General features: G+C 37.9%; 1 protein-coding gene across 1 annotated transcript in view; it reads right to left on the bottom strand.

Moving 5' to 3' along the window:
* LOC150079076 (hepatocyte nuclear factor 4-gamma-like) overlaps positions 1-26,864 on the bottom strand; it is a 180,518-nt gene that overhangs the window by 125,686 nt on the left and 27,968 nt on the right. Inside the window, exon 2 of the mRNA XM_090382941.1 lies at positions 6,457-6,729. Coding sequence (XP_090239067.1) covers positions 6,457-6,729 — 273 coding nt within the window. The remainder of the gene's footprint in view (positions 1-6,456; positions 6,730-26,864) is intronic.

Here is a 26,864-nt window from a genome sequence, read left to right as displayed (position 1 = left end):
CTTGATCAATGTTAAATTCTGAAAACAAGAGAAACACTAAATTATGTCTGAGCGTTGCATATCAACCAGTTCATAAACAGAGATCCAACAGATGAATTAAAATATTAGAACCGCAATTATGTTTTATTAAAAAGGAAGAAAAAAAAAAAAAAAAAACACCCTCAAAATCGAACCAAAGCCAACTTAATGAAAGAACAGACCTAAATTCTTCTTTGCCACTCGAAATCTTATAGTCATAAAACAAAGATATTTCAAAGAGTACTCTTACTACTACTGATTTTCACAATTTTTAAACTGGATTTTTTTTTGTTGTTATGAAATTAATGTTGTTGACAACTGTGAAATATCAGCTTGAAATTTATATAAAATTTTGATTTGTATGATATATTACTTTCGAATATTTGTATATGTTACTTGAAACACAACAAGACTAAAAGCTGGCCAAGAAATGGCAAAAAAAAATAATAAGTTCAGATTTATAATTTTTTTTTTTTGTATAACAGTAATTCATTGCTTAAATAATTCTCTTAAATTGAAAGCACATTTCATTTCATGCAAAAACTCTATCATCAAACAACTTTTCTTGCTATGATATATACATCCGATCGAAACGCCTTTTAAAACAAATTAGCATACATTCATTCAATACTCAGCACATTTGTTTCTTGCTACACTCAAGAACCTCGCAAAGAGTAATGAACTTCACTTATTTAATTAAATTGATGCAATGGGTATTGGGAACGTCTTAACCCCGAAATTGCGTTTATTCCAGTAGAGACTGTTTGCTCTACACACAACAGAAGTTAAAAATAAGTTTTTTTTTTTTTTTTTTAAAAAAAAACATGTGGTATACATCCCAGCAGAGATCTCTTGAATAAGAAAGAAAAATTCTTCGAGGGGGTTGGAGATAGGCAGGTTATGTGGGAAGGGTTCTCCTCTTTGGCTGATGCTGTATAAAGCTTGCGTTCTTGCATAATTTGCCACTACTAATACTAAATACCATTATGGTTTGTTCGCCACTTCTAAGTGTGCAAGCGTAGATTGAAATCCTCTCAGTGAGTGGAAGGATTCGCAAGCGCCTCTTTAATCGAGGTTAGTTAACAAACCCGATCTTATGCGAAGTAGTACTTTAGTCAGCAACATGTAAATGTGCTTGTATTGACATATGCAATAGATAGTATTAACTGGATTACTAGATGCGCGGGTGAACTACGGCAGAAGTAGTCGATACAACAAAAAACCCAAACAACCAACTGCAATATCGAGAAGAAATGTCAAAGCAATCTTTCAGAGGCAGTGAGTCAATTTCCTTGTTTGTTTGTTATTTGGTTTTTAGGAGCATTAGCAACTAAGGCCATATTGCTCCGGGGATATGCGGTGGTCATTCCCTGACCTTTCCGCATCCTCCGTATTTGGTGGTCACGGGCTCGAACCCCGGTCAAATCAAAATTTTCTTATGGGTAGCGTGCTTGCTGTCATTTAGAAAGACAACAATTAGAGGTGACCTGGTCTAAAAACGTAATGGATTAAATTTGGGTGGTGGTACCTACTGAGAATAAGAAACAGACTTCTCTATTGAGGAAACGTTACTTATTCGAAATTTAAAAGACAGGAAATTCGTTGAGCCTTACAGACCTTAATACAAACAGATTTCTAAAACGCTGAGCCAACAAAAAATAATAATAACAAATAAAAACATATACTGTATATGCTATTTATTATTCAAATTGCTTGCCATTTATAGTTATACATGTATGAATTCTTGTGTGGCAAGAATGATCATTTGAACTTACTTTTAAATAGTAAATCAACATTAGATACATAACGGTTTAACTTTAAGAATACAATGTAATTTGTAAAATCAGTATTGGAAATATGTTTAATGCCAAACATATACGTAGTTTTTAAAAGGAATATTGCTTTAAAATTATTTTCAAAGAACCTAATGTATTTCTTCCCTTCCCCCCATAAGTACGAAATTTGGAAAATCCTGTACATTTGAACAAAGAAAATGTCAGAAAACAAGCAAAAAAATTACCAGTGGTCCCCGACCAGCAGAGGCAATTTTTTTTTCTCTGGTGTCTTTTTAAATCGCTGCTTACAGATAGAAAGTCTGTTCATTAAAACCATTTTTTGTAAATTATTTTACTTTAATAAATAAAAGTAATGGATTATAAAAATAATTATTATATTTATATGCTTAACGTATTTGGATGATTATATAATCTCTATTATTTATCTATAATATCGGCATATGCTAATATGCCAATAATTAAAAGCTGCTGATCAGTCTCTAATCATAATTTTTTGTGGATCGACAATTAACATACCAATATTAACTGGTAATTATTATCTTTGGCTCCTACTGCGCTTTCGTCAAATTTCACAATAGCTCATCAATGCAAAAAAAGATAGAGGACCACTGGTTTATAGCACATCAGAAAATAAACGAATAAAACTGAGAAATTATAACGCCATCAGTTTTACTACTGGTAACACCAGACCAAATTCTAATTGCCAATAATCGAATACAACTTTTCTGCTTGACATTTCACCTGTTCGCGAGTACGTACGTAGTACGTGTGTGGGCGCTGAGGAGTACGTACATACCTACCTACACACACACACACAATATATATATAAAATCATTAATATACGGAATTTGTGAGATAGTGCCACTGCAGTGGCACTATCTCACAGTGCCACTGCAGTGGCACTGTGAGATATAGTGAGATAGTGTATATAGTGCCACTGCAGTGGCACTATATACACTATGTCCATAATGTAATATATATATATATATATACCGTATTAATTTGTTAAATATGTGAATTAGTTAATGGGGATGGTTATCGTTAAAAAAATATCTAGATAAATCTATGGAGAACGCACAGGTGAAGCATGTTATATATACACAAATTTATCGCTGTATACCCACAATTTGGCCGAATGCTTCCGGGGTCAACCACCCAAATTGAAATGAAAAACAACGATAAGGGGTTCTCTGATTGTGTAATGATCAATGTGCACTATGGCAAAATCAATTTTGAGGTTATATAATAAATAATAGAATTTAGGATTATATAAAGTATAATAGAAATTCCGATTTTATATAACGCATAGTACACATTGATCATCGTTGACCCGACAGAGAACGAAGGATATAAAGATAAACACTAAAGTAAGAATAAAACATGTGATAAAAGCAGACTTACCATATCCAAGCATAAGAACCACGTGGTGGACCTTACTTTAGCCAAAAATGCCTCAGGATTGCTTCTATCTGCGTTAAAAGTTCAACTTGTATAACTAACATCAAATATGTTAGTTATACAAGTATAATAAACTAGTTTATAATAATTTCCCGGTATAAAATATCACTTCAGAAGGTCTATAAATATTATAAATTTCAAAAAAGGCCTACCAGAACCTATTGCACTAATTTAGTAATTGTAAACTAAAATAACGGGTTTTAGATTCAGAATAGGTCCTAGATCTATGTATATAATGTATATAGTATACATTACGCTTTCTTGGTGTATTACGGTCTGAAAAACTTGTACCCATCTGCTAGCAACCTTTTCTTATAACATTTTTAGTTATTCTTTAGTATTTCGCATTGCTCTATATTATCTCATCTTAATTTTTTTTTTTTTTTTTTTTCTTCTTTTTCATTATCGCTGCATATGTGCAAATGTATCCCAGTTAATATAACTTCCATTCCGGGGATTATTATGGAGTCACTTGTTAAAGGTGCACTGCAAGACCATCTAGACAAGACTGCAGTAATAATTCAGACACAGCATGGGTTTGTCAAGGGGAAGTCTTGTTTGACAAATTTGATTGGATACTAGGATGTGGTTACAAAGGAACTGAATGCAAAAAATAATTTTGACATCATATACTTGGATTTCAGGAAAGCTTTTGACACTGTTGCGTATGGAAGATTACTGTATCAAATTGGAGCAGTGTGGTATTAATGGTAAGTTGCTACAATGGATAAAAGAGTGGTTGAGTGGGAAAAGACAGTGTGGTAAGTAATCAATGGACGCTGCTCTTCGTGGACTAATGTTATTAGTGGAGTCCCCCAGGGTTCTGGGGACTCCACTGTTGTTTTGTATATTTATCAATGATAAATATACAAAATGCAGACAGGTTGCCAGATCAGGCCATGGGGTATTGTCAAGGTATATCAGGCTTAATGTCGAAGTTTGCAGATGATACAAAGGTTGGTAGGGTTGTTAATGACAGTAATGGCAGTGTGCTACTGCAACAAGATCTTGAAAATTTAGGAAGATGGGCTGAGAAGTGGCAACTGAAGTTTAACATTGATAAATTCAAAGTATTGCATATGGGTACAATTACTCCCCAGAGGAACGTATCAACTGTGTGGTACTACACTTAAGGTGGTAGAAAATGAAATAGATCTGGGAGTAATTGTGCAGTCAGATATGAAGTTTTCTAATCAATGCAGACAGGCTGCCAGATCAGGCCATGGGGTATTGTCAATGATATACAGGAATTTTTCTAGTAGGGTAAAGGAGGTGATTATCCCTTTGTATAAGGCCACATCTTGAATACTGTGTACAGGTCTGGAGGCCTCATTTTAGGAAGGATGTAGAGTTGCTTGAGCGTATACAGAGAAGGGCAACAAGATTGGTGAGGGGAACGAAGGGGTCCTCTTACCAAGAAAGGCCTAAGTTCTGCAAATTGCAGGAGCTGGAGACTAGGCACCTGCGAGGTGATATGATTGAGGTGCATAAGGCCTTGAATGGGTTTAGCACGCTGAATTCTGATGGGATTCTTTCGCTTGCTCAGATTATGAACCTGAGGGGGCATAAATTCTAATTGAGGAAAGCCGGTTGTAGAATAGATGTACGGAAATTTGGCAGCGGGGGGGGGTGATTAATTGGAACAAACTTCCATCCGGGGGGTAATTATGTTGGAACAAACTTCCATCTGTCGTTGTGGAAGTTGATAGGTTAAATAAATTCAAGGAGGAACTGAACAAACTTTTTGGATGTATGAAATTGGCTTTTTTTTTGACTGATGCTACATAAGCTCATGCGCTTGCTTTCTTGCATCACATAACTCCATTACTACTACTATGTATACGAGTACATCACCCCCACTTAAGTTCACGCATAATGACTTGCAAATTCAGCTTAGGATCCTACTATAGGCACGATCTTGCGATCCTGGGCTTTCCTAATCTTTACCTTATCCTGGGCTTTCCCGAGAAAAATCTTGCAAACTTTCAGCTATCCTATAATCTTCACTCTTATTTCTCCGAAATTATTAGGACAATCCAAGGATGTAGGAGAAACTACTTCTAAGCATACTACTGTATCTTTCGTGGAGTTCAGGTATCTTCATTCCTACTCTCTATCAGCCATTTACGCCACCTGGCTATTGCCAAATTTCATTATGCTTGAACTTAATATAAAACTAATTAGCTAATTTCCTGCATATATCAACACACTTTTCACCACATCCAACACACAGCTGGATGTGGTGATCGCCACTTTCAAATTCTCACTGGAGGACCACATATTATATACACAACTCCATTTCTTTTTTGGCTAAAGTAAGGTCCACAAGTGGTTCTTTTCTCGGAAGAAGGTTTATAATGGATGGTGACACAAAATAGATTTTAAAATCGTAGGAGGAGATGAATGATATCCGTCAATCACAATTATCCGATTATGACTTACAACACAAGCAGAAATTCTCTGGAATTCAGATCCAGAAGATGATGACCTTCTACATCTGAATTCCAGGTATATAAATAGATTCAGAAGATAAAAAAAAAAAAAAAAAATCTGTTTATAGTCCGAGACAACCACAGAGGGTCAGAGGACACAAAAGATAGAAAGAATACAAGAACATCACCGAATTTTATCGACTATGAAAGTCAACCAGGCTTGAAACACCATCAAGCAAGTGTACTTTGTGTACCATTCCACAAGACTATTCGTCTACGGCGACTCTAAAAATACTATTGCATAAAGAAAAAAAGTAATGACCAGTCTGATTTTTTACGACTTTTTCGAATCATTTTGCCATTTTTATGAGCTTTTTTTAAAATTCTGTTTTGATTTTTGAAATAATTTCACTCTACTATTACATAACCAAGCTAAAACAAAAAGAAATTATTTAAAAGCATTTACATACAATGCTTTGAATTTTAAGAATTTTAAGAATTTTCAAAATTTCGAAAAAATTGGGGGTGGGGTAAACTCACTCCTCAGGGCCCATACAGTGCTTATAAACTCACTCGTGAAAAAGGTTAAAATGTTAAGGAATAAACCGTAAAATTCGAAATTAGTTCTGTGAAGATGTGCCACAGATTGCTGTTAAAAACAGTTTATGGCAACTCCCCACCCACTCAAGATGGTGTCACAATTTTCAGCAGTAAATACTGATTATGCGTGAAATTCTCAGCTACACTGTTACCTTCTTTCTTCATTCCTGCCCTGAAACATTTCTTTAAACGACAGTATCTGCACTGGTTTCTTTTGTCCTTGTCCACCACACAGTTCCTGTGAAACCTGCACGAATACACGTGGTTCTTTCGTACACTCCTCCTAAAAAATCCTTTGCAACCATCACAACTAGCAGCTCCATAATGTTTACCTGTCGCCCGGTCTCCACAGATGGCACACAACTGACTAATGGCTTGCGAACTCTGCGAACTAGGTTGTTGATGAAGGGTTATTTCAGAATCACCTAGAAAAAAAATCAAAAGAAAAAAAAATTCTTAGATAAAGTATGTTTTTAACATACCAAAAAAAAAAAAAAAAAAAAAAGAATACAATTCATAATAACGAAAATTCGATTATAGATTTTCTGTTTATACTCCGTGACAAGGTTATGCATTTATAAGCTAGATGGTGAGGAGCTAAAAGTGATTCAAGACTAAAAAGACACTGTTAGGATTCAATCTGAAATTAAATTTTCCACGTAGTGTAAAGAGGCGGTTAGGAAAGCACATGTCGTCCTGTCTACGATTTATATGGTCTCTTCAAGTAGGGAGAAGGACGTCATTATCCCTCTTTACAAGATGATAGTTAAAAAGTAAAATGTAGGGCCACCCAAGAACTAACTCATCTGCACATGTGTAATATGACTATAAATTGTGTGTACAGTATTCTCCGGTCGATTTATCTGTTTTGCTGGGAGAAAAATTCCGAATTTTTGGAGAGGGAAACCTTACTATCCACGCCTCAGACCGTAAAAGTTCCTCGGGTCATTTATGGGATTCAAACCTGGGCCTTTTCCAGGCAGTGTGGAGAGGATGGAGATTATAACCACTGTGCTACGTGCGGACACAAGGCGATGCTTAGACCGCATTAGGAATACTGCATTCAGGTCTAGACACCACACCTAAAAACTTCTGGAGAGGGGCGACCAGATTGGTGATAAGTGCGAATCAATGCACATGGGAAGAACGGCTTACAATGTGTGGACTGCAGAGGTTGACAATAAGACATCTAATGGGAGATCTAATTCAGGTGCATAACATACTGAAGATATTGAGTAAAATGAATTAGGAGGTTCTCCTTCGAGGGTGAGAGAAGAACCAGGAGACACAAATATAAAATTTCTGGGAATAATAGAAAATTGGATCTCATAAGTTCACCTAGGGATAGACTGTTGTCGAAAACTGGAATAAAATTGCCTCCCAAACTTCAACAGACTCACTGCCTCCTCCGTGATGGGGGCGTTGAGTCTGGCTAAGTTTCAAGCCGAGTTGGATGGTGTTGGACCTTGTGCGAACGGGGGCAGTATGAATATTGTTTTATTTTAATTGTTATTATTTTATTTATATTTTTATAGCTGATGCAGAAAAAAAATTCTGCATTCTTGCCCTTACTAATACTGACCACATAAGACAAAGATGGAAGAAAAGATCACCACTGCATTTATCAGTAATACGGCTTGAACCACGGTCAACACAAACGAATGTACTTTATTGTCGCGGGGCTTGACAACTCGGCTACAGAGCCCTTTCTTCCTGATTATGCAAAAAAACTACCCAAATGGTCTTAGTATTTGATCTGGGGCAAAAGCATATTAAACGCAAACAAAGTAGCTAACTACTCATTTACACAGAAATGTTTCTTATCTTGCCATATTTTAGCATTTCCTATATCACTATAAACGCTGTCCTGTAAGTGAATACAGTATAAATTAACGGATTTTTCTAGTAATATAATCAAACACAGAGGGTTACCTCTGAAGTACAACAAAGATCTTTCCAGTAGTTAAAATTATCAGCCTGAGATATATACTGTTACAGTATATATACTATAACATTTATCCGTGAAACGCAGTTTAACGGATAAATCTTGTTCCAGACATGCTCGCACACTCTCATCTCTGAAGTCAAGGCGAGGTCCACAGAATAGAAGCATAAGAGATCTCCAGCAATAAAGGTGACGCAATCAGTGGCAGGAGTGCTGTGACTCGGGGGAGCACTGAGGGGGCGATTCTCCATTTGACAGTGAAGCCTGGCCGTTCCTGCGGATTTAAATTCGCAGGAACGGCCCGAAGGAAGGGCCGTTCCTGCGAATATAGACCCGAAGGAAGGGCCATTCCAATCTATCACGCCTTAATTCAACAGAAATGTGCCATTCGTCACAGCGCCCTCCTCACTGAATATGTCACTTCGAGTGATTACAACGTCCTCCCATATACCACCAGATTGACATAACAAAACAGGATTCATAAATTTGATTTGGACCATTCCAAACAAACCTAGCTTGGCTCCAAGTGACCTAGTTACCGGCACTGAAGGAGTTGGAGGTCGACATTTCGGATTCAATTCAATGCACAAATGCACCAAAAATTGCTACACAGTAAGCCCTTTCCAAAAAAAAAAAAAATATAATAAAAAAAATGTAAGTACCCCAAGTAACTAAAATTTTCAGAATTTTCTCTTAAACAATTTTTTTTAAAAAGCATATCGAGATTTTTTAAAATTTTTAGTTAATTTTTACTTTTAAATTTTATTTATTTATTTAAATTTTTATTCTGCTATTTCCAGAGGAGTGCTTCCTGATTGTTAACAAGAGTCTCGTTGCAGAGGAATTTCAGATAAGGGTCATCTTCGGTTAAAATAGTCTGTTACATTTCATCGTTTTTTTTTTTGTTTTTTTTTAAACAAATAACTCGAATAATCCCAAAAAATTTAACAAGAGGCTACGCGCAAGCTTCTTCGGTGCCCTCAGGCACATCCCTGACAATTGTGTCAAGTTACAATAAAATTCTTTGAACTTCATTAAAAGGTAATAAACTTAACTACTAATAGTTATTATCTACTAAAGTTATCATAATATTAATAGGGTGAGTATGGGCTTGGCACATCCAGGGTTTTGAGCCCCCCACTCTCTCTCAGGGTAACTCAATTTTTTTTTGGCATTTGCACCAAAATGCCTCAGGCTTCCTTGCGCCTAATAATAATAATTAAATCGTAATTGGATGGATGGATGGATGGTGTGCGTATGTATATATATATATATATATATACACACATACACACACAAAAGCATTAAGTGTTTGCCTTTTTATTTACCTAATTGTTATTTTAAATTGTACTTTATGTGTAGTCTTCTAGTTATGCTGGTTATTTTTATTTTAGATAAGAGTTTTTGTAGATTACTACTTAATATATGTCAAACCGCTATTTCGTTCGAATCTTGCAGCCATTGTTTTTGTATAGAGTAGTAGGGAATTCAAAATTTTAATTGTGGTAACTAGGCAGCTCTAACGTATAATTATATAGCGTAATACGCATCACTGCATTTAGGATTCTATTAGATAGCGTGGTATTGACAATTAATTAAATTTATTGATCTTATTAATTTAAAATATCATTCCCCAGACTAGAGCAGCCGCCGACCGGGCTAGCCGAGTGGGTAAAAGTACCTGCCCGGCAACCCAAAGGTCGCGGGTTCGATTCCCGCCTCGGGCTTGGATCAAAGTACTGCAAAAACCTTGGGAGGTGCAATATGGCCACAGAAGCCGATGCGCCAACAACTACCAAATCAAAAAAAAAAAAAAAAAAAACTAGAGCAGCCAAGCAACGGGCACAAAGTGGCAGGAGTGCTGTGACTTGGGGGAGAACTGAGGGGGGCGATTCTCCAACGCATCACAGCCTAAAGAAATGTGCAACTTGTGAAATGTTTGCCGAACTCTCTGTAACAGAACATGATCTAGCCAAGGAGGATGTCTTTGTGTGTGTGCCAGGTGCAGAGAGTGTCTAGAAATTAGGCATCAACTCAGCGTTCGACTGGGCGTCTATGAGAGCTTGAGGTGTAGGGTAGATGACTTTGATGAAATTAATATTAGGGCTCATCAAGCTCTAAGCTGCCCAACTCAACGCCAGAGTTCACTCCTGGGCATCAGGCAACACAGAGGAAATCTCCAAGGCAGAATGCGCTGGTCCCAAAGGAACTAGTTATTGTTGGTGACTATTGTCAAGGAGACGGGGAATATATTGTGTAAAAAGGATAGGTGGAACAGGACCAAGGTATGTCTGCCAGGGGCAAAAGTTGATGACGTTGTAAAGCATATATCATCTTTTAAGGGCACAAAGGGTGATATTGTTGTACACGTTGGCACCAATGACATTAAGAGTAGGAGATCTGCAGATTTACTTAAGTACAGGTCAATGTTGCAAAAAAGTTGTGAGTCAGGGTTAAATTTGAAAGTGTCTGCAATTCTGCCGGCGCCTCCGTAGGCAGGTGGGCAGGAGCAGCAGTGCGTAGCACACGCTTCTTGATTAGATCGGGGTTCGAGCCCATGCCCACCAAATACGGAGGATGCGGAAAGCTCAGGGAATGACCACCGCATATCCCCGGAGCAATATGGCCTTAGTTGCTAATGCTCCTAAAAAACAAATAACAAACAAACAATTCTGCCCAGACACGATAGGAGGGAATACATGACGAGAGCCTTGTCAATCAATTCGGCCCTTGAGGGAATGTGCAAGGCTCAAGGGATAGAATTTTTTTCAGCGTGGTCTGTGCTTGTTAACTGGAGAGATTGCTTCTACAGAGATGGGATACACTTAAATAGAAAGGGTGCAAGAACATCCAGGCAGTGTTAGGTGAGTCGGGAAAACTGCTAGCTTGGGGGGATTCACAGAGTAAAAGTTTAAAAGTAGCCGCAGGCAGAGGTGAAGGTGATTCTTGCACAACTTCTATTAGAATAAGTAGCGACCTGGAGCAAGGGGTGCTGGGGTTTCAGGGTCGGATGGCAGTCAACGTGAAACAGGTGGGTATATGGGATGTGTTAGGGTAACTAATAATAAGGATAATGTTGGAACATTATGAGAATATGATATTATATGATAAATTGGTGGAGATGGATGTATGTCCGGGTGCCACCCTTCGACAGTTAAATACATACATACATAATAATAAGGATAGGTACATGTATACTTGCAGGTATGCCAATGCTAGAAGTATAGTAAATAAATTTGAAGTGTTGGTCAAGGCATCAAAGGCGGATATTGTTGGGATAGCAGAGACGTGGTGTCACACAGATATAAGGAAGGCAGAACTGGAATTTGGGAAGTACAATGTGTACAGAAAGGATACACAGGATAGGAATGTTATGCTGTTAATTAAGAAAAGAATAAAATCAAAAGAAGTGCATCCAGTTGATATAGATGAACAGTGCACTGTTGAGTCAGTTTGATGTGACATAAGCACTGCAAAAGCAAAAATAAGAGTAGGAGTGTGTTATAGGCCTAATGACTCGAATGAGTACAATGAACAATTGTACAGAGAAATTGAATGGGCTAGTAAATCAGAATGTCTTATAATGGGGGATTTTAACTTCCCAGATATTGACTGGAACTTGTGGAATGGTCACGCACACTAGCAAAGCTTTTGTGGATTTACTGGATGATTGTTTTCTGCAGCAGCATGTTCGAGAGGCAACCAGAGAGAGTAATATTCTTGATCTGGTTATAAGCAGTGATCATTCCTGTATTAGGAATTTGCAGATAAAGGAACCACTAGGTGGCAGTGATCACAGTGTACTGATGTGGGATTTACTTAAAGATTTAATTACCATCAGGGGTAAAGGAAAGGGTTTTTGCTTCCGTAAAGGTGAGTACAGTGGTCTTAGACAGTTTTTAAATTATGTACAGTGGGATCAACTGATGATGTTACCAACAGTAAATTCTAAGTGGGAAGCATTCAAGGAATTAATAGTGGATGCTACTAAAAGTTTCATGCCTATTAAGAAATATTGTTCAAGGTTTAGGCCTAAATGGTTATCAAATGAACTAATGAGACTCGTGACAGAGAAGAAAAATGCATGGGATGCATATAAATTATCAAGCGACTCAGAAGCCTATGGCAGATATAAGCTAGTCTGTAATCCGGTCACAAAGGAGGTTAAGCAGGCGAAGGCAGATTACGAGAAATCCTTGGCAAAAGATGCTAAGAAAAACAGCAAGGATTTCTTTACTTATATAAACTGTAAATCTGATTGGTCCACTTGACATCGATGATTCGACTGTTGATGATCCTGCTCAGATAGCAAACAAACTGAATGAGTATTTTGCATCTACATTCACACATGAGGAATTATTAAGGTTTGAAAATGGCAGTAGGATACTTAATGATTTTGTAATAACAAAGTGGAGGAGAAATTGTTGAATTTAAACATAAGAAAAGCACCTGGGGTGGATGGGATCTATCCAGTTATATTGAAGGAGGTGGCAAAGGAAGTAAGGAAACCCTTAGCCATAATTATGAGAGCATCCTTGGACTCAGGGGAGGTTCCCACGGACTGGAGATGTGCAAATGTATCCCCAATTCACAAAGGGGGATCGAAGGGTGACACGAGTAATTACAGACCAGTTAGTTTAACTTCTGTACCGGGTAAAATAATGGAGTCATTGGTTAAAGATGCATTGAATTATTCGTGCAAACACACATTGCACGAATAATTCGGGGGTGTCATATACGCTGTGTGCAACTCCCGGGACGGAGGTTGCACACAGTGATATCCCGTGTCAAAGACCCCATAACGAAAGAAGCCAACAGTGGGGTGGTATACGAAATTAAATGCCCGGATTGTGGGGTGTGTTATGTGGGGGAGACGGGGCGGCGACTGGAAGACGGGGCGGCGACTGGAAGACCGTCTGGGGAAGCATATGAATGCAATAAAGTGCGCAAACCACGGGAAGTCTGCCGTGGCAGAACACTTCTGGGAGAAGCAACATCAAATTTCTCCGGAGGATGCTGTCATGACGGATCATGCACAGGGGTTCTGGGACCGTAAATGGCTTGAGAGTTTGCGTATTGGGGCAGCTAGCAATTCCATTAATACAGACAGGGGTGTACGCTTACATCCCCTCTTTGAAACCGTTGTTCTTGGACGAGATGAACGGTTTCAGCTAGCGCGCTCCTGAGCCATTTCCGGTTCCGGTGCCCAAATGGGAAATTCTAACCATATTCCTGAGGAACCATGTGACGAGTGCCGTGGATCTGCTATTTAAGGATGTGCCGCACAGCAGAAGTATGCTGTTGAGAAAGGAGACTGCTGTCTCGGAAAGCTACACAGTTGTTACGGTATTTTATTTTACTCTTTTTATCATCATATTTTATTTTACATTTCTTATTTTATTGTAAATTAAACCACATCAGTTATAGATTATTATATTTTTATCCTATATACTTGTAATTTTATTTATTTTATTTTATTGTAAATAAAGTGTTTTAGTTGCAGGATTGAGTACTGAGTACAGGTCTGGAGACCTCATTTTAGGAAGGATGTAGATTTGCTTGAGGGTGTACAGAGAAGGGCAACAAGATTGATGAGGGGAATGAAGGGATCATCTTACCAAGAGAGGCTTAAGTTCTGCAAATTGCAGTGGCTGGAGACTAGGCACCTGCGCGGTGATCTGATTGAGGTGTATAAGGCCTTGAATGGGTTGAGCACGCTGAATTCTGATGGGATTCTTCCACTTGTTCAGATTACGAACCTAAGGGGGCATAAATTCAAATTAAGAAAAGACAGATGTAGAATAGATGTGCGGAAATTTGCCTTTAACCAGCGGGTGGTTAATTGCTGGAACAAACTTCCATCTGTCGTTGTGGAAGTTGATAAGTTAAATAAATTTGAGGAACTGGACAGGCATTTGGAGGGAATGGTGTGAATTTTTTTTTTTTTTTTTTTTTGGCTGATGCTGAATAAGCTCAACACTTCCTTTCTTGCATCACATGTCACTACTACTACTAAACACACACATACACACACACACACACACACCTTGATTAGATCGGGGTTCGAGCCAGTCACCACCAAATACGGAGGATGCCGAAAGGTCAGGGAATGACCACCGCATATCCTGGAGCAATATGGCCTTAAGTTGCTAATGTTCCTAAAAACCAAATAACAAACATACACACACATACATATTTTTCCTGTAACAGTTTGATTTTAATAATATTATAGATGTAATTTTTTAAAGTTGATTTTAATAATATTATAGATGTAATTTTTTAAAGTTAATTTTCATTGATATTTAGATAATTTTATAATGGTAGTTACGAGATCTGCCTTAAACACGTCACAGGTATCGTGACTCACACGGAAATAGCCGATGGCGATTTACGGGTGAGTCATGATTTTATCCGTTGCGGAACTTGTGGAATTTTTTCCAAGGTCGAACTGGTGACTATTTTCTTTGTGATCGATGTAAGCAGTGCACTGATCTTAAATTACAATTGGTGCACTGATGTAACAATTTGAGTCCCTGAAAAAAACGGGTGCTTGCCCTCGAGAATAATGCATCTGGGACTAAAGACTCCAGCAATCTAACAAGTGATGCACACCCGATTCGGGCCTCAAAACAGAAAAACCAAGTGCAAACTACTCTGGTTAAAAAGGCCATTGTTTTATTAGGAGACTCCATTGTCAGGGAAAAGTGGAATATTTTTTGTAATAAGGATAGGTGGACTAGAACCAGGGTGTGTCTGCCGGGAGCAACTATTAAATAAATAAATAAATTTTCTGTTTATACTCCGGGACGACCAAACGGTCAGAGGAGTTCACAAGATAGACAGAATACAAGAAACAGCACCGTATTCAGTAGTCACGGGCTTGAACCCCGGTCACTCAAGGCACGTGTACTTATGCACCCGCGCGCCTGACCACTAGGCTACGGCGGCCTTTTTAATGATGTCACCAACAGATTGTCAGATTTTAAGGGGGGTAAAGAGAATATTATTATTCATGTGGGACTAATGACATTAAACGTACACGATCTGACGATTTGTTGGAAAAATACAGGACCATACTGAGGAAATGCTGCCAGCTAGGCCACAATGTCTATGTGTCTGCAATTCTGCCCAGACACGATAGGAGGAATTATATGTTAAAAGCCTTGTGGATTAACTCAAGACTTGAACTCTGCAAGGCTTTAGGGGGGAAATTTCTATCAGCATGGCCCACACTTGTAGGTAGAAGGAATTTGTTTTGTAGAGACAGGATACACTTAAACAAAGGTGGTGCAAAAGTTTTTGCCAGTATTATTGAGGATACCTTAAAGGTTCGGGGAAACTGCTAGTTAGGGGGGGAATGTAGAAGAAGAAAATCTTTATTGTACAGTAAAGATACAATAATGTGCCCGCCACAGCCAGGAGGCCAGGGGCTTGACAATGATATAGGGTAATATAAAAATATGTACAGTATAAAAATTTGTGCAGTATAAAAGATTACATAACAATTAAAAACGTAGCATTAACCATTCAATAGATATGAGTATGTACATAGATGTGAAGCAGACAGTACACCAAGGTATGTACACGTTCATATGTACAAAGCACATATTTAAGCATATTCACACAAGTCAGAATATTTCACAGTGCCAAATTATTGTTCGGTATTGCATTTTCTTGTGAAGACAGTTCGTCGATTTGCCTGCGACGTGCCGTTATGCGCCTCATAGGAGATAGCAGGTGGAGATATCAGTATGAGTCGACATCAGGGGCCAAACAAAAGGGGAACAAGTTCGGCCAACGAGCGCCTGTAATTGCGATCGGAAGCGAATTTCTGCAGGTCAACTCCGATCATTAGCAGGGCTTGTACTATCGGAAGTACTTGTCCAGGTAGGAATCTGTCACTGATCTTCAGCCTGTTCCGTTGTAGCTGAAGAAGAGGGGTGGCTCGTAAGGACGGAAGTGGAACATGCCACTGGCATATATCCCAGAAGTCAGGGGAATTGATTTTTCCAACCAGCATTTTGACTGTGGTCGCAGTTCTCCTCATGCTGATTATTTGAGGCAGCCGCGGGATTTGGAGTTGGTCGGCCATGCTGGTGGTCCTCTGCTGAGGGGGGAGTCGATGCTTGTGGGTTGCCCACTTCAATATCCAGTATTCACTGGCGAAGATGGGCTTCATGAGAGAAGGTACTGCAGATGCCCATATTTCAGAGGCATACAGAAAGGTAGGATACACAATGGTTTCCAGATATCTGATTGTGGTTCTAGCGTCTGTGTTATGAAGAAGATGTTGACGGGCAATCCAGCGCATTCGGTTGATCTTGCGTAGAACACATTCGATGTGACAGTTGAACCTAAGGTTTGGGTCGAAGGTTACACCGAGATCTTTGTGTTTAGTAACACTTGGAATAACTGCGCCCTGCAGTGAGGGTTGTATGGATGTGGGGCACTTCTTCAGAGAAAAAACCATAATAACGGATTTTTGGGGGTTCAGTTTGAGACCGAAATGGTTGAGATGGCTAGAGAAAGCTGTGATTTTATTACAGATTTCCGATGTGATCACTCCCCTGTCAGCTGATGGTGGTATTTGCGTTAGGAACTTTATATCGTCGGCGTAGGTAATGACATCATCTCTGTTACATACAAACGGAATAAGGAGGGCGGTAAAAAGTAACCCCGATAAAACGCCACCTTGCGGCACACCAGCATTGATGGATCGGGTATAGCAGAGGTTACGATGAGTGAGGTACACTGTTCTGTTCCGGAGGAGCGAGTGCAGAAAAGCGAAAACGTCACCTTTGATCCGAAAGAAATTGGTTAGGAGATTCAGAAGGGCTGAGATGTTGAGGCTATCAAAAGCAGTTGAGGTAATACTGACACGCGTTTATCTGATAATATTGGTCAAAGTAACTCTTGCACATACCTCAAGAGTTCTTATCTGTTACCCCAAACTGGACATAACCTCAAGAGTTCTTATCTGTTACCCCAAACTGGACATATTATCTAGATGTTCTGAGGGCAGAAACGTTTCAAGTGAGCGGGTAGCTAATGCCAGGGAAGAGAGCCTAAAAAACTTCAAAGGTTGTGTTAGGGCTGTTAAATATACAAGAACTTCAAGTCTTAATTGTTTATACAGTAATGTTAGAAGTGTCGTCAATAAAATGAGCGAATTCGAACTGCTGGTTAAAACAAGTAACGCGGACATAATAGAGCTTACGGAGAGGTGGTGCCACCAGGAAATTGGGGATGATGAGTTTCAGTACGGCTTGTATAATGTATTTAGGAAGGATAGGGTGGATAGAAGGGATGGTGGGGGGGTAATGCTTCTTATCAGAAGCAGCCTGAATGCGACTAGAGCTTTACCGGATTCAGCCGTTTCACATGCTAGTATAGAATCTGTATGGTGTGAGATAATTGGAAACAAAGGTATAATGCGAGTAGGAGTAATCTACAGACCAGGTGATTGTGAAGATTATGACGAAAGCCTCTACATGCAAATGGAATGGGCAAGTAAGCGTCAATGTCATATTATGGGTGATTTCAATTTGCCTCTGATTGATTGGAGTAAATGGGAAGGAAACTCGACATGGGGAACAAAATTTTTAAATCAACTAGATGACTTATTTGTATCAACATCTCAGGGAAAGTAGTACTAGAGAAAAGAATATTCTAGACCTCATCATCACCCATGAATCAGTTGACATAACAGGGCTGACAGTAGAGGAACCAGTAGCAGGAAGTGATCACGGAGTTCTACGGTGGATGATGATGATGAGAGAGGTAGCAGCAGTAAAAGGCAAAGGAATGGGTTTTAATTTCAGAAAAGGAAATTACGATGCCTTAAGGCAGTGGTCTCAAACTCAAATTGCATGTGGGCCGAATGCATGATCTGAAAGCAGCTGAAGGGCCGGATTTTTTTTTTTTAAACAAAATGAGAGTGAACATAAGCACCGTATTTACAACACATACATAATTGAAATGTATTTGCGGGCCATGTAAAATTGCTTCGGGGGGCCGGATGCGGCCCGCAAGTTTGAGACCACTGCCTTAAGGTACTACATGGCCTCTATTAACTGGGTGGATATCGCACAGAGAATGAATACATTTGAACTGTGGTATGCTTTTAAAACATTAATCGCAGATGCCTTGAATGCGTATTTACCATTAAAAAAAAATACTCCACGAGGAGGGTTCCAAGTTCGATGAATAGTGAAGTTGGCACATTACTTGAGCAGAAAAAGGTGGCATGGAAAGGTTACAGAGCAATAAAAAGTACTGAAGCCTATAACAGCTACAAGGTAACAGCTACAAGGTGTAATAGAGCCACAGAAAAGGTTCGACAGGCAAAGGCAGTTTATGAGAAATCACTAGCAAACAGAGCAAAGAGGGGCCGGATAAGGAATTCTTCACATATATAAATGCCAAGAAAAGGGGATAGTATTAAATACACCAGCTGCCGTTGCCGATGAACTCAACAGTTATTTTGCATCGATATTTACAAATAAAAAACCTTTTGTGGCAATGGGAAATTGTGGGAGCGAAGTTGAAAAATATGTAATTAATGATATTGAAATTTCGCAAGATTATTTAATGAAAAAAACTTTCGAGCCTACAGGCCAGTAAGGCTCCTGGAGTTGATGGAATATACCCTATAATCTTAAGGGAGGCGGCAAGTGAGTGCATTGAACCATTGAGGCTAATTATGCGAGTATCACTAGACTCTGGGGAGATTCCCTTAGATTGGAAAAGTGCCAATGTATCTCCCATACATAAGGGTGGCTCTAAGAGTGAAGTGGGAAATTATCGACCTGTCAGTCTGACTTCAGTGGTAGGGAAAATCATGGAGGCAATGATCAAGGGTGGAATTCAGGATCATTTGGATCGAACTGAAATTCTCAAGGATACTCACAGCATGGTTTTGTAAAGGGGAAAATCATGTTTAACAAATCTGGTTCGCTATTTTGAAAGGGTCACTCACAAGCTGGATTTAGGGAATAATTTCGACATTGTTTATTTAGATTTCAGCAAAGCTTTTGACTCAGTCCCACATGAGCGATTGCTTTATAAGCTGGAACAGGTTGGAATCACTGGGAAAATCCTTAGATGGATAGAAGAATGGCTTCAGGGCAGGAGGCAGAGGGTTGTGATAAATGGCTATTCCTCAGATTGGGTTGATGTAAGAAGTGGGGTTCCTCAAGGATTAGGGCCACTGTTGTTTTTAATTTTCATAAACGACATCGATGAAGGGATAGAGGGCGTGATGTCTAAATTTGCAGATGATGTTAAAATTGGTAGAGTAGTTAATGATCACTGTCAAGCTGAGCTTCTTCAGAGAGACCTAGATAGACTTCAGGAATGGTCAGAAAAATGGCAGCTATGCTTTAATCCAACAACGTGTAAGGTATTAACACCTGGGAAACAATAATCCCAAAATAACTTATTCACTTAGAATGTTAATGGACTTGGGTGGGTGTTACGATACGGTAAGACATGAAATTCTTCGAGCATTGTAAACAGGTTGCAAGGAAGGCCCATGGTGTCCTGTCGATGATCTATCGAACTTTTGCAAGTAGAGATAGGGACGTGATAATCCCATTATATAAGCTTTTGTTAGACCACACTTGGAATACTGTGTGTAAATATGGAGACTGCACCTCTTAAAGACATCGAGCTTCTTGAAAGAGTGCAAAGACGGGTAACTCGCCTGGTGAGATCGGCAAAAGGGCGTCCTTATGAAGAAAAACTTCGAATATGTGGGTTGCAGAGTTTGGAAACTAGACACCTTAGAGGAGATTTGGTTGAGGTGTTTAAGGCTCTGAGAGGCATCAGTAAAATGAATAAGGACGAAATTTTCAAGATTATAAATGCTAGAACTAGGGGACATAAATTCAAGTTACGGGGGAAATGTTTAGATTGGACTGCAGAAGTTTTATTTTAGCCAGCGAGTTATAAATTACTGGAATAAGTTGCCTACATGGGTGGTAGAGGCTGACAGTTTGGGGAAAATCAAAGGTCATCCGGATAGTACCTTCAGGTCAGGGAAACGCATAGGATGATAGGTTTAATTTCCTTTTCTTTTATTAATTATTATTATTTATTTATTTATTATTTTTTTATCATTGTTTTATTCGATTTTTTTTTTTTTTTTTTTTTTTTTTGGCTGGTGCAGCATAAGCCATAGGCTTTCTTGCACCATGCGGCCATTACTAATACTAAAACACACACACACACACTCTCCTCGGAAATTTTAATTTAAAACATATACATCATTTACATAAAATCACTTTTTTCTTTTAGATAAATATAAGATCGTTGACTACTGAATCAGGCTGTTCAATATAATGGGAAACTGTAACTAGAAAAAAAAAAATTTTTTTTTTTTTACTTATATTTATTATAGTATATTAACTATTTTTTTTTATTATTATTATTTATTTGTTTGTTTGTTTATAGGGTTTAATGCATTAAACCAACTCAGGCTATCTTAGCCTTTATCAGTTATTGTGGCCTCATGGCTCGCTGGGAATACTTTTATTCTGAATACCTTTATTCTAAATCCTTACCTTACATCTTTATTGGCCTAAAGCAGTGGTTTCCAACCGGGGCACCGCGGCACACTAGGACGCCGCAACAACATTTTTGGGGTGCCTTATAATTTGGGTTTAAGTTACTTAAAGTTATTATCATTATTATTTTTTAATTTATATATTTATTTCATTATAAAAAAAGGGTACGGTACGATATCCATTGTACCGTATCTTTTTAATTTTGTGGCGATCTATAATTGATCTTTATTTAGTACCTCTATATAAAGAATGAAATTATTACAAAGGTATATATTAAAAGGTCGAAAACCACTGTGTTAAATATTTCTTTTGGACTAGGAGTGCCGTGAAAAAATTACCTGGGACAGTAAGGGCGCCGTGAACCGAGAAAGGTTGGGAACCTCTGGCCTAAAGGCTTTGGATGCTTTTATTCAATTCTTTTGGCCTTAAGGGAGAGGGAAACGTTAACTCTTTAAATCTTAGATACTGTTTTAATTATATACATATTTTTTTATTATTATTAATTTGTTTATTTTTTTATTTTATTTTATTTATTTTTTGCCCTGGATTTGATTCAGTCTCATCACGGTGTGTACCATTTCTCCATCGTCCACAATTTCATTTTCCAACAAATCGACAACGATTTGTTTGAATCCATTGTTGCATGTCTTTTTGCTGTGAATTTCCGGAATCATTAATTTGCCTCATCTCAGTTAATAAACTGAGTTTTCATTATCTTCCAGTAGTTCTGGATTTTCCTTAACGTTATCAACCTCGAGTCAAGTTTTTCTCCAAGGTTTTAATGCTTAACTTTTTAATCTTTCTATAAGACCTATATTCTTGTCTTCTATTTTTTTTTAAATTGAACTTAAACTTTCGCTTTATGTCGTCTCTTTAGACAATCTAGAATCCCTTGGTCATAGGCTGGATCAAAGAATTGATATGAAGGAGTGTTATTCAAAAAGAAAATCGCCTTTTCCGGTGAGTTTATGTTCACGTGTTTCTGTACAAACACAACTTCATTCTTGTGAGCGATAGTAAACTAGTAAAGAGAAACAAAAAAAGGCATACGAGCCAAACATAAAATCTCATGAAAACCCCATATATCGGGAGTAGAGTTATTGGATGCGGACAGACAAAGAAATAATAATCACCCGAATTCTATCGGTTTGATTTTAATGAAATTTGGGACAGCTCTTTTTGAAAGAACCAAATATTAAAAAAAAAAAAAAAAAAAAAATATGAAAAGCCATCCACTAGGAGTTGAGCTACATGTGGACGGAGGAGCATGAAAATCTGAGAAAACTTCAGTTGTGTTGGCGTACTTCTGAGGACACGCGTACCACCAGTGGAGAATCACACTGTTGTATGTTATTAAAGATATACTCCCCAATACAGTTAGCAATTTTTCTTAAAAAAAAAAAAAAAAATGCACAACAGTTGGTGCTAACGAGATCCAGCCTCATCCTAATAACATAAAAAATGCCAAACATTAAAAATGGAGACAGTTTAATTTTTATTTCGGCTTACTCTGTCTACTATCTCACCAAAAGTAAAAGTATTAGTATAATAATGTAAATATATATTTTAACGAATTCGTCGTTTAGTGCCGACTATTAAAATACATTCAACACAAAATAAAATGAACCAGTATTGAAAGAAAGACATTCTGTGCTTGTTCATAAAGAATTCATGTTAAGTAAGAATGGCACTAATTACACCGCATGAATTTTAAAGTCACTTTCATTGTGTAAAACTGACTACCGTTTATCACTAGTAAGCTACTCCTATGCATACTACAATTGGGGCGTTTCTGGATTCTGCCTTGTATCCTGTAACCAGGCTCGATCAAGAAAAGATCAAAAAGACTTGGGCCTAAATCATAACGGAGTTAAAAACTGAATCGAGAAGAGACAACCAGTCTTTCTTCATTTTTCCTACGTGAAGGGAAAACCCTACATCAGTATATTTTTAAAAATGTTTCAAACGTTAAAAGCTATACGAAGCTTTCGAGGCTAAATATTCCTTTATCAACGTATATCAATATAAACAAACAGTTAAAGTTACAAAAGTAAAACAAATCACGTGAGAGACCGAGTGAATGCATGCATCCAGAGCATGACATCCTTAATAGGCGAAGGAAGAGAACGAGAACAGAAACTATTCCTGACTTCATTTGCGGCGGCGATCATAAAACTGTAGAATAGCCTCCATTACAGAATGAATGCAGATAACTATTGAGATTTATATTGGAGCCAGACGTAAGGATATGAAGTACTCATACCACAGTCGGAACTGAAAATTGTGGCCATACCCTCAGCGGGAAGGCAGAAAGTGTCTCCCCAAGAATCGGAAAGAGCAGGATATGGATTAAAAACGTTTATATAAAAAAAAAAAAATCATAAAAGTTATTTTGGGTGGGGTAACTAACTAAACCGAGAGAGAGAGAGAGTGTGTGTGTGTGTGTGTGTGTGTGTGTGTGTGTGTGTGTGTGTGTGTGTGTGTGTGTGTGTGTGTGTGTGTGTGTGTGTGTGTGTGTGTGCAATATATTACAGTTAAGAAATAGCAGAACCAACTGTTTACTTCTGGTCATCGACTTTCATTTCTGTGACCTTTGTAAAGTAGGGTTCAAAGTGCCCCAGATAAGAGGAAAGGAAAGTTGACAAATATAATAGAGCTAAGGTTTATGGCCTTGTTAAACTATTCTGACTTCATCTGTGGCAGAAAGGTTATCTCATGATCCTAATATCGTCTACCTAAAATAGACACAGTTTACAATTTCCATGGATATACTGGTGAACTGATGAAAACTCAACAGTTTAATACCAGCAGTATATATATATGTATATATGAAATTGGCTTTTTTTTTTTTTTTTTTTTTTGTTTTTATCACTATATCCGACTTTTAAACATTTTAAATTATAAAGTGCAGCGTTAAAGAATATCTTCACTGTTTATTTAAATCAGTTTTAAATGCAGGATATTCCTTAATAATAATTAAAAAAAAAAAAAAAAAAACGAATCGAATATTATTGAAATCAACGAAAATGCATAAATCGTACACAGTTCCAGATGTATAGCCACATTTATACTTGTAACTTTGATTTCGATCAAAACAAACTAAAACCAAAATCCTATCCTTTCTCATAACACTATAGGAACAATATGTAATACTCAACATTTTGCCGGCCTGTGCAAACGTATTTTGTGTCCCGTAGGAATATCGTAAATGTGAACCTAAACACATTGGTGTTTTTATTGTAATTCGTTCCAAATCCTTGCAAGTTGAAATTTTGGCTATACTGTATTACTAAGCTATTTATCTCTCTAAAAGGTCATTTTTATAATGGAAATTGCACTACATTTTCATTGTTGTCATATGTTCCAGTTATAAGAATGAATTTTGAACAAGGCGTTCAAAATTTTTTTGTGATATTTTTCTAAAGCACGTTTCTGGAGATCACGACCATAAAACAATAAAAACATTTGCAGTTTCCGGTTTACTGAGCTTTTCTATTAGTGCATCTAATTATAAACGGGTAGTAAACTCGATCTCATTGCATTTGTGATAGTACCGATAACTGGAATTCGGTGGGATTTTACGTTACGGTATTATGGTTAATTGTGTTCCCTTCACTGAAATCTTCATTCAGATAGGCCGCCGTAGCCTAGTGGTCAGGCGCGCGGGTGCATAAGTACACGTGCCTTGAGTGACCGGGGTTAAGCCGGTGACTAATGAATACGGTGCTGTTTCTTGTATTCTGTCTATCTTGTTAACTCCTCTGACTGTTTGGTCGTCCCGGAGTATAAACAGAAAAATTTATTTTATTTATATAAAAAACAAAATTTTCAGAAACTTCTCTTCATTCCTATTTACGTATTACAATGGTGAAAGGAAAGGGACCAATGGAAAGTGCAAGTTGTGGTAATGCTAGTAAACGAAACAAAATCATTTTCAACTTCATTTCCAAATCAATTAAGTACGAAGCAGGACAAAGGTTGTCATTATTGCAAGGGAATTAGGTCTCGCTGCTTCAACAGTGAATAATATTTTAAAGGACAGTGCACGTATAAAAAAACATGTCAAACGATCAACAGTGATCACAAAACGGCGTTCAAGGTGCTATATCGAAGATGGAACAGCTGTTAATAATATGGATGGAAAATCAGATTCAGAAGCGAGTGCCACTGAGTCTAATGACCATCCAAGAAAAAGCAACAAGTATTTATAAAGATATTAAGGATAAGTACGGCGAACCCCAACCCAACCCAAGTTCGTGGCAAGCAACGGGTGGTTTAATAGGTTCAACCATCGCGCTGGTTTCCACAACGTTAAATTATGCGATGAAGTCGCCAGTGCCGGTTCTGAAGCTGTAGAGAAATTTTGTGATGTGTTAGAAAAAAATATTGATGAAAGCGGCTATTCAACGTTGATGAGACTGCTCTGTATTGCAAAAAAAAAAAAAGATGCCGGATCAAACATACATTACCAAAGAGGAAAATACATTGCCAAGTTTCAAGGCGTCAAAAGATAGAGCCACGCTCTTGCTTGGGGTACCGTTCTGGAAATCCTCGTGCATTTAAGGGCATCAATAAAGCCACCCTACCCGTGCATTTCCGATCGAACCAGAGACATGGATAACAATATCTCTCTTTGAGGATTAGTTTTAATGCTGCTTCATTCCCGAGGTTAAAAAATATTGTAAAGACAACGACGTTCCTTTCAAGATTTTGCTTCTATTAGATAATGCTCCTGGACATCCTACGCATCTAGATTTCAATTCGAACATGACAGTCATATTTCTACCGCCAAGCACGACTTCACTCATCCAACCAATGGATCAGGGTGTTATTTCAAATTTAAAAGCATACTATTTACGCACAACATTTGCTCAGGCATTGTCTGAGCAAATTTTACGTTAAGAGACTTTTGGAAATCTTACAATATTTGCCACTGCATCTTAAACATTAATAAGGCCTAGGCGGAAGTTACTAAAAGTTGTTTAAATGGCGCATGGAAGAAAATATGCCCACGGCACGTGAAAGGCTTCGAAGGATTCGAAAAAGACGAATCATATGCAGATAAGATTGTAAAGGTTGCAGAGCTACTTCAGTTGGAAGCTGACGCCAAAGACGTGGAGGAGTTAATAGAGAAAGAAGAGAAGGAATTATCTAACGAAGAACTTACTGACTTGTAGGCAGCGATAGTGAAAGAAGAAAATGCTGACGAAGCTCAAGATGAACCAAATGAGGAGCCAAGGCGCTTCATCACCAGAGAGAGAGAGAGATGGCAACGGAATTTCGTGAAACTGCATCGACAATGGCGAGGATGGATCCTGTCTTAAAAGTTAACAGAGGGATGAATAATATGCTTGCTTGCTACAAAGAACTCTACGATGAAAAGTCACCATCCAGTCATCCATTAATATGTTCTTTTGTAAGGTTGAGTGGCCGACCCCTTCTAAATCTTCAGCCCTCAACCTCCACAGCGGTGTACTTATCAGCTGAAGACGTCGATTCTGGCAACGATGCTCGAGAGGTGAAACCTACTGACATTATGCCTGTCTCCTCTCTTTTTTTTGTAATTTTATAGTTTTGAATTTTTTTCTTTTTTTTAACTTGCACGGTTTTGTAATTTTTCCTGCTTTCTCTCCTTAAGCATTTTTGCTTATTTCTTAAATTTTATATATTTGATTAAAATAGTGTATATACTCTAAAACAACTAAATCGAAATTTTGTAAGCCTTTTAAAAATCTTGTAAGTCGGTAAAAAATAATTGTTTTTCGCAAATAAACTCAAAATGACAATGATAAATTACAAATATAGAGCAGATTTTGTTGTGAAATAAATTTATCCTAAGTATTTGACGGTAAATATTTTCTTTTAATTTGTTTGAACGGCTTTAGAGCAGAAGAGGTCAAAAATCAGACTGGCTGAAGACTTAACTCTGTTATGATCGGTAACTCTGTGTAAAAATAATTCTTTCTCACATGCCGAAGAGGACGATAAAAATTTACTGCAGCCGGTAAGTTGAATACCTGAATCACGCCATTTGTTTAAAATCTAAGTG

The sequence above is a fragment of the Mastigoproctus giganteus genome, chromosome 10 (assembly GCF_048544385.1).
Source record: "Mastigoproctus giganteus isolate SK-2022 chromosome 10, ASM4854438v1, whole genome shotgun sequence".
Lineage (NCBI taxonomy): Eukaryota > Metazoa > Arthropoda > Arachnida > Uropygi > Thelyphonidae > Mastigoproctus > Mastigoproctus giganteus.
This window is presented reverse-complemented; position numbering and strand designations above follow the sequence as displayed.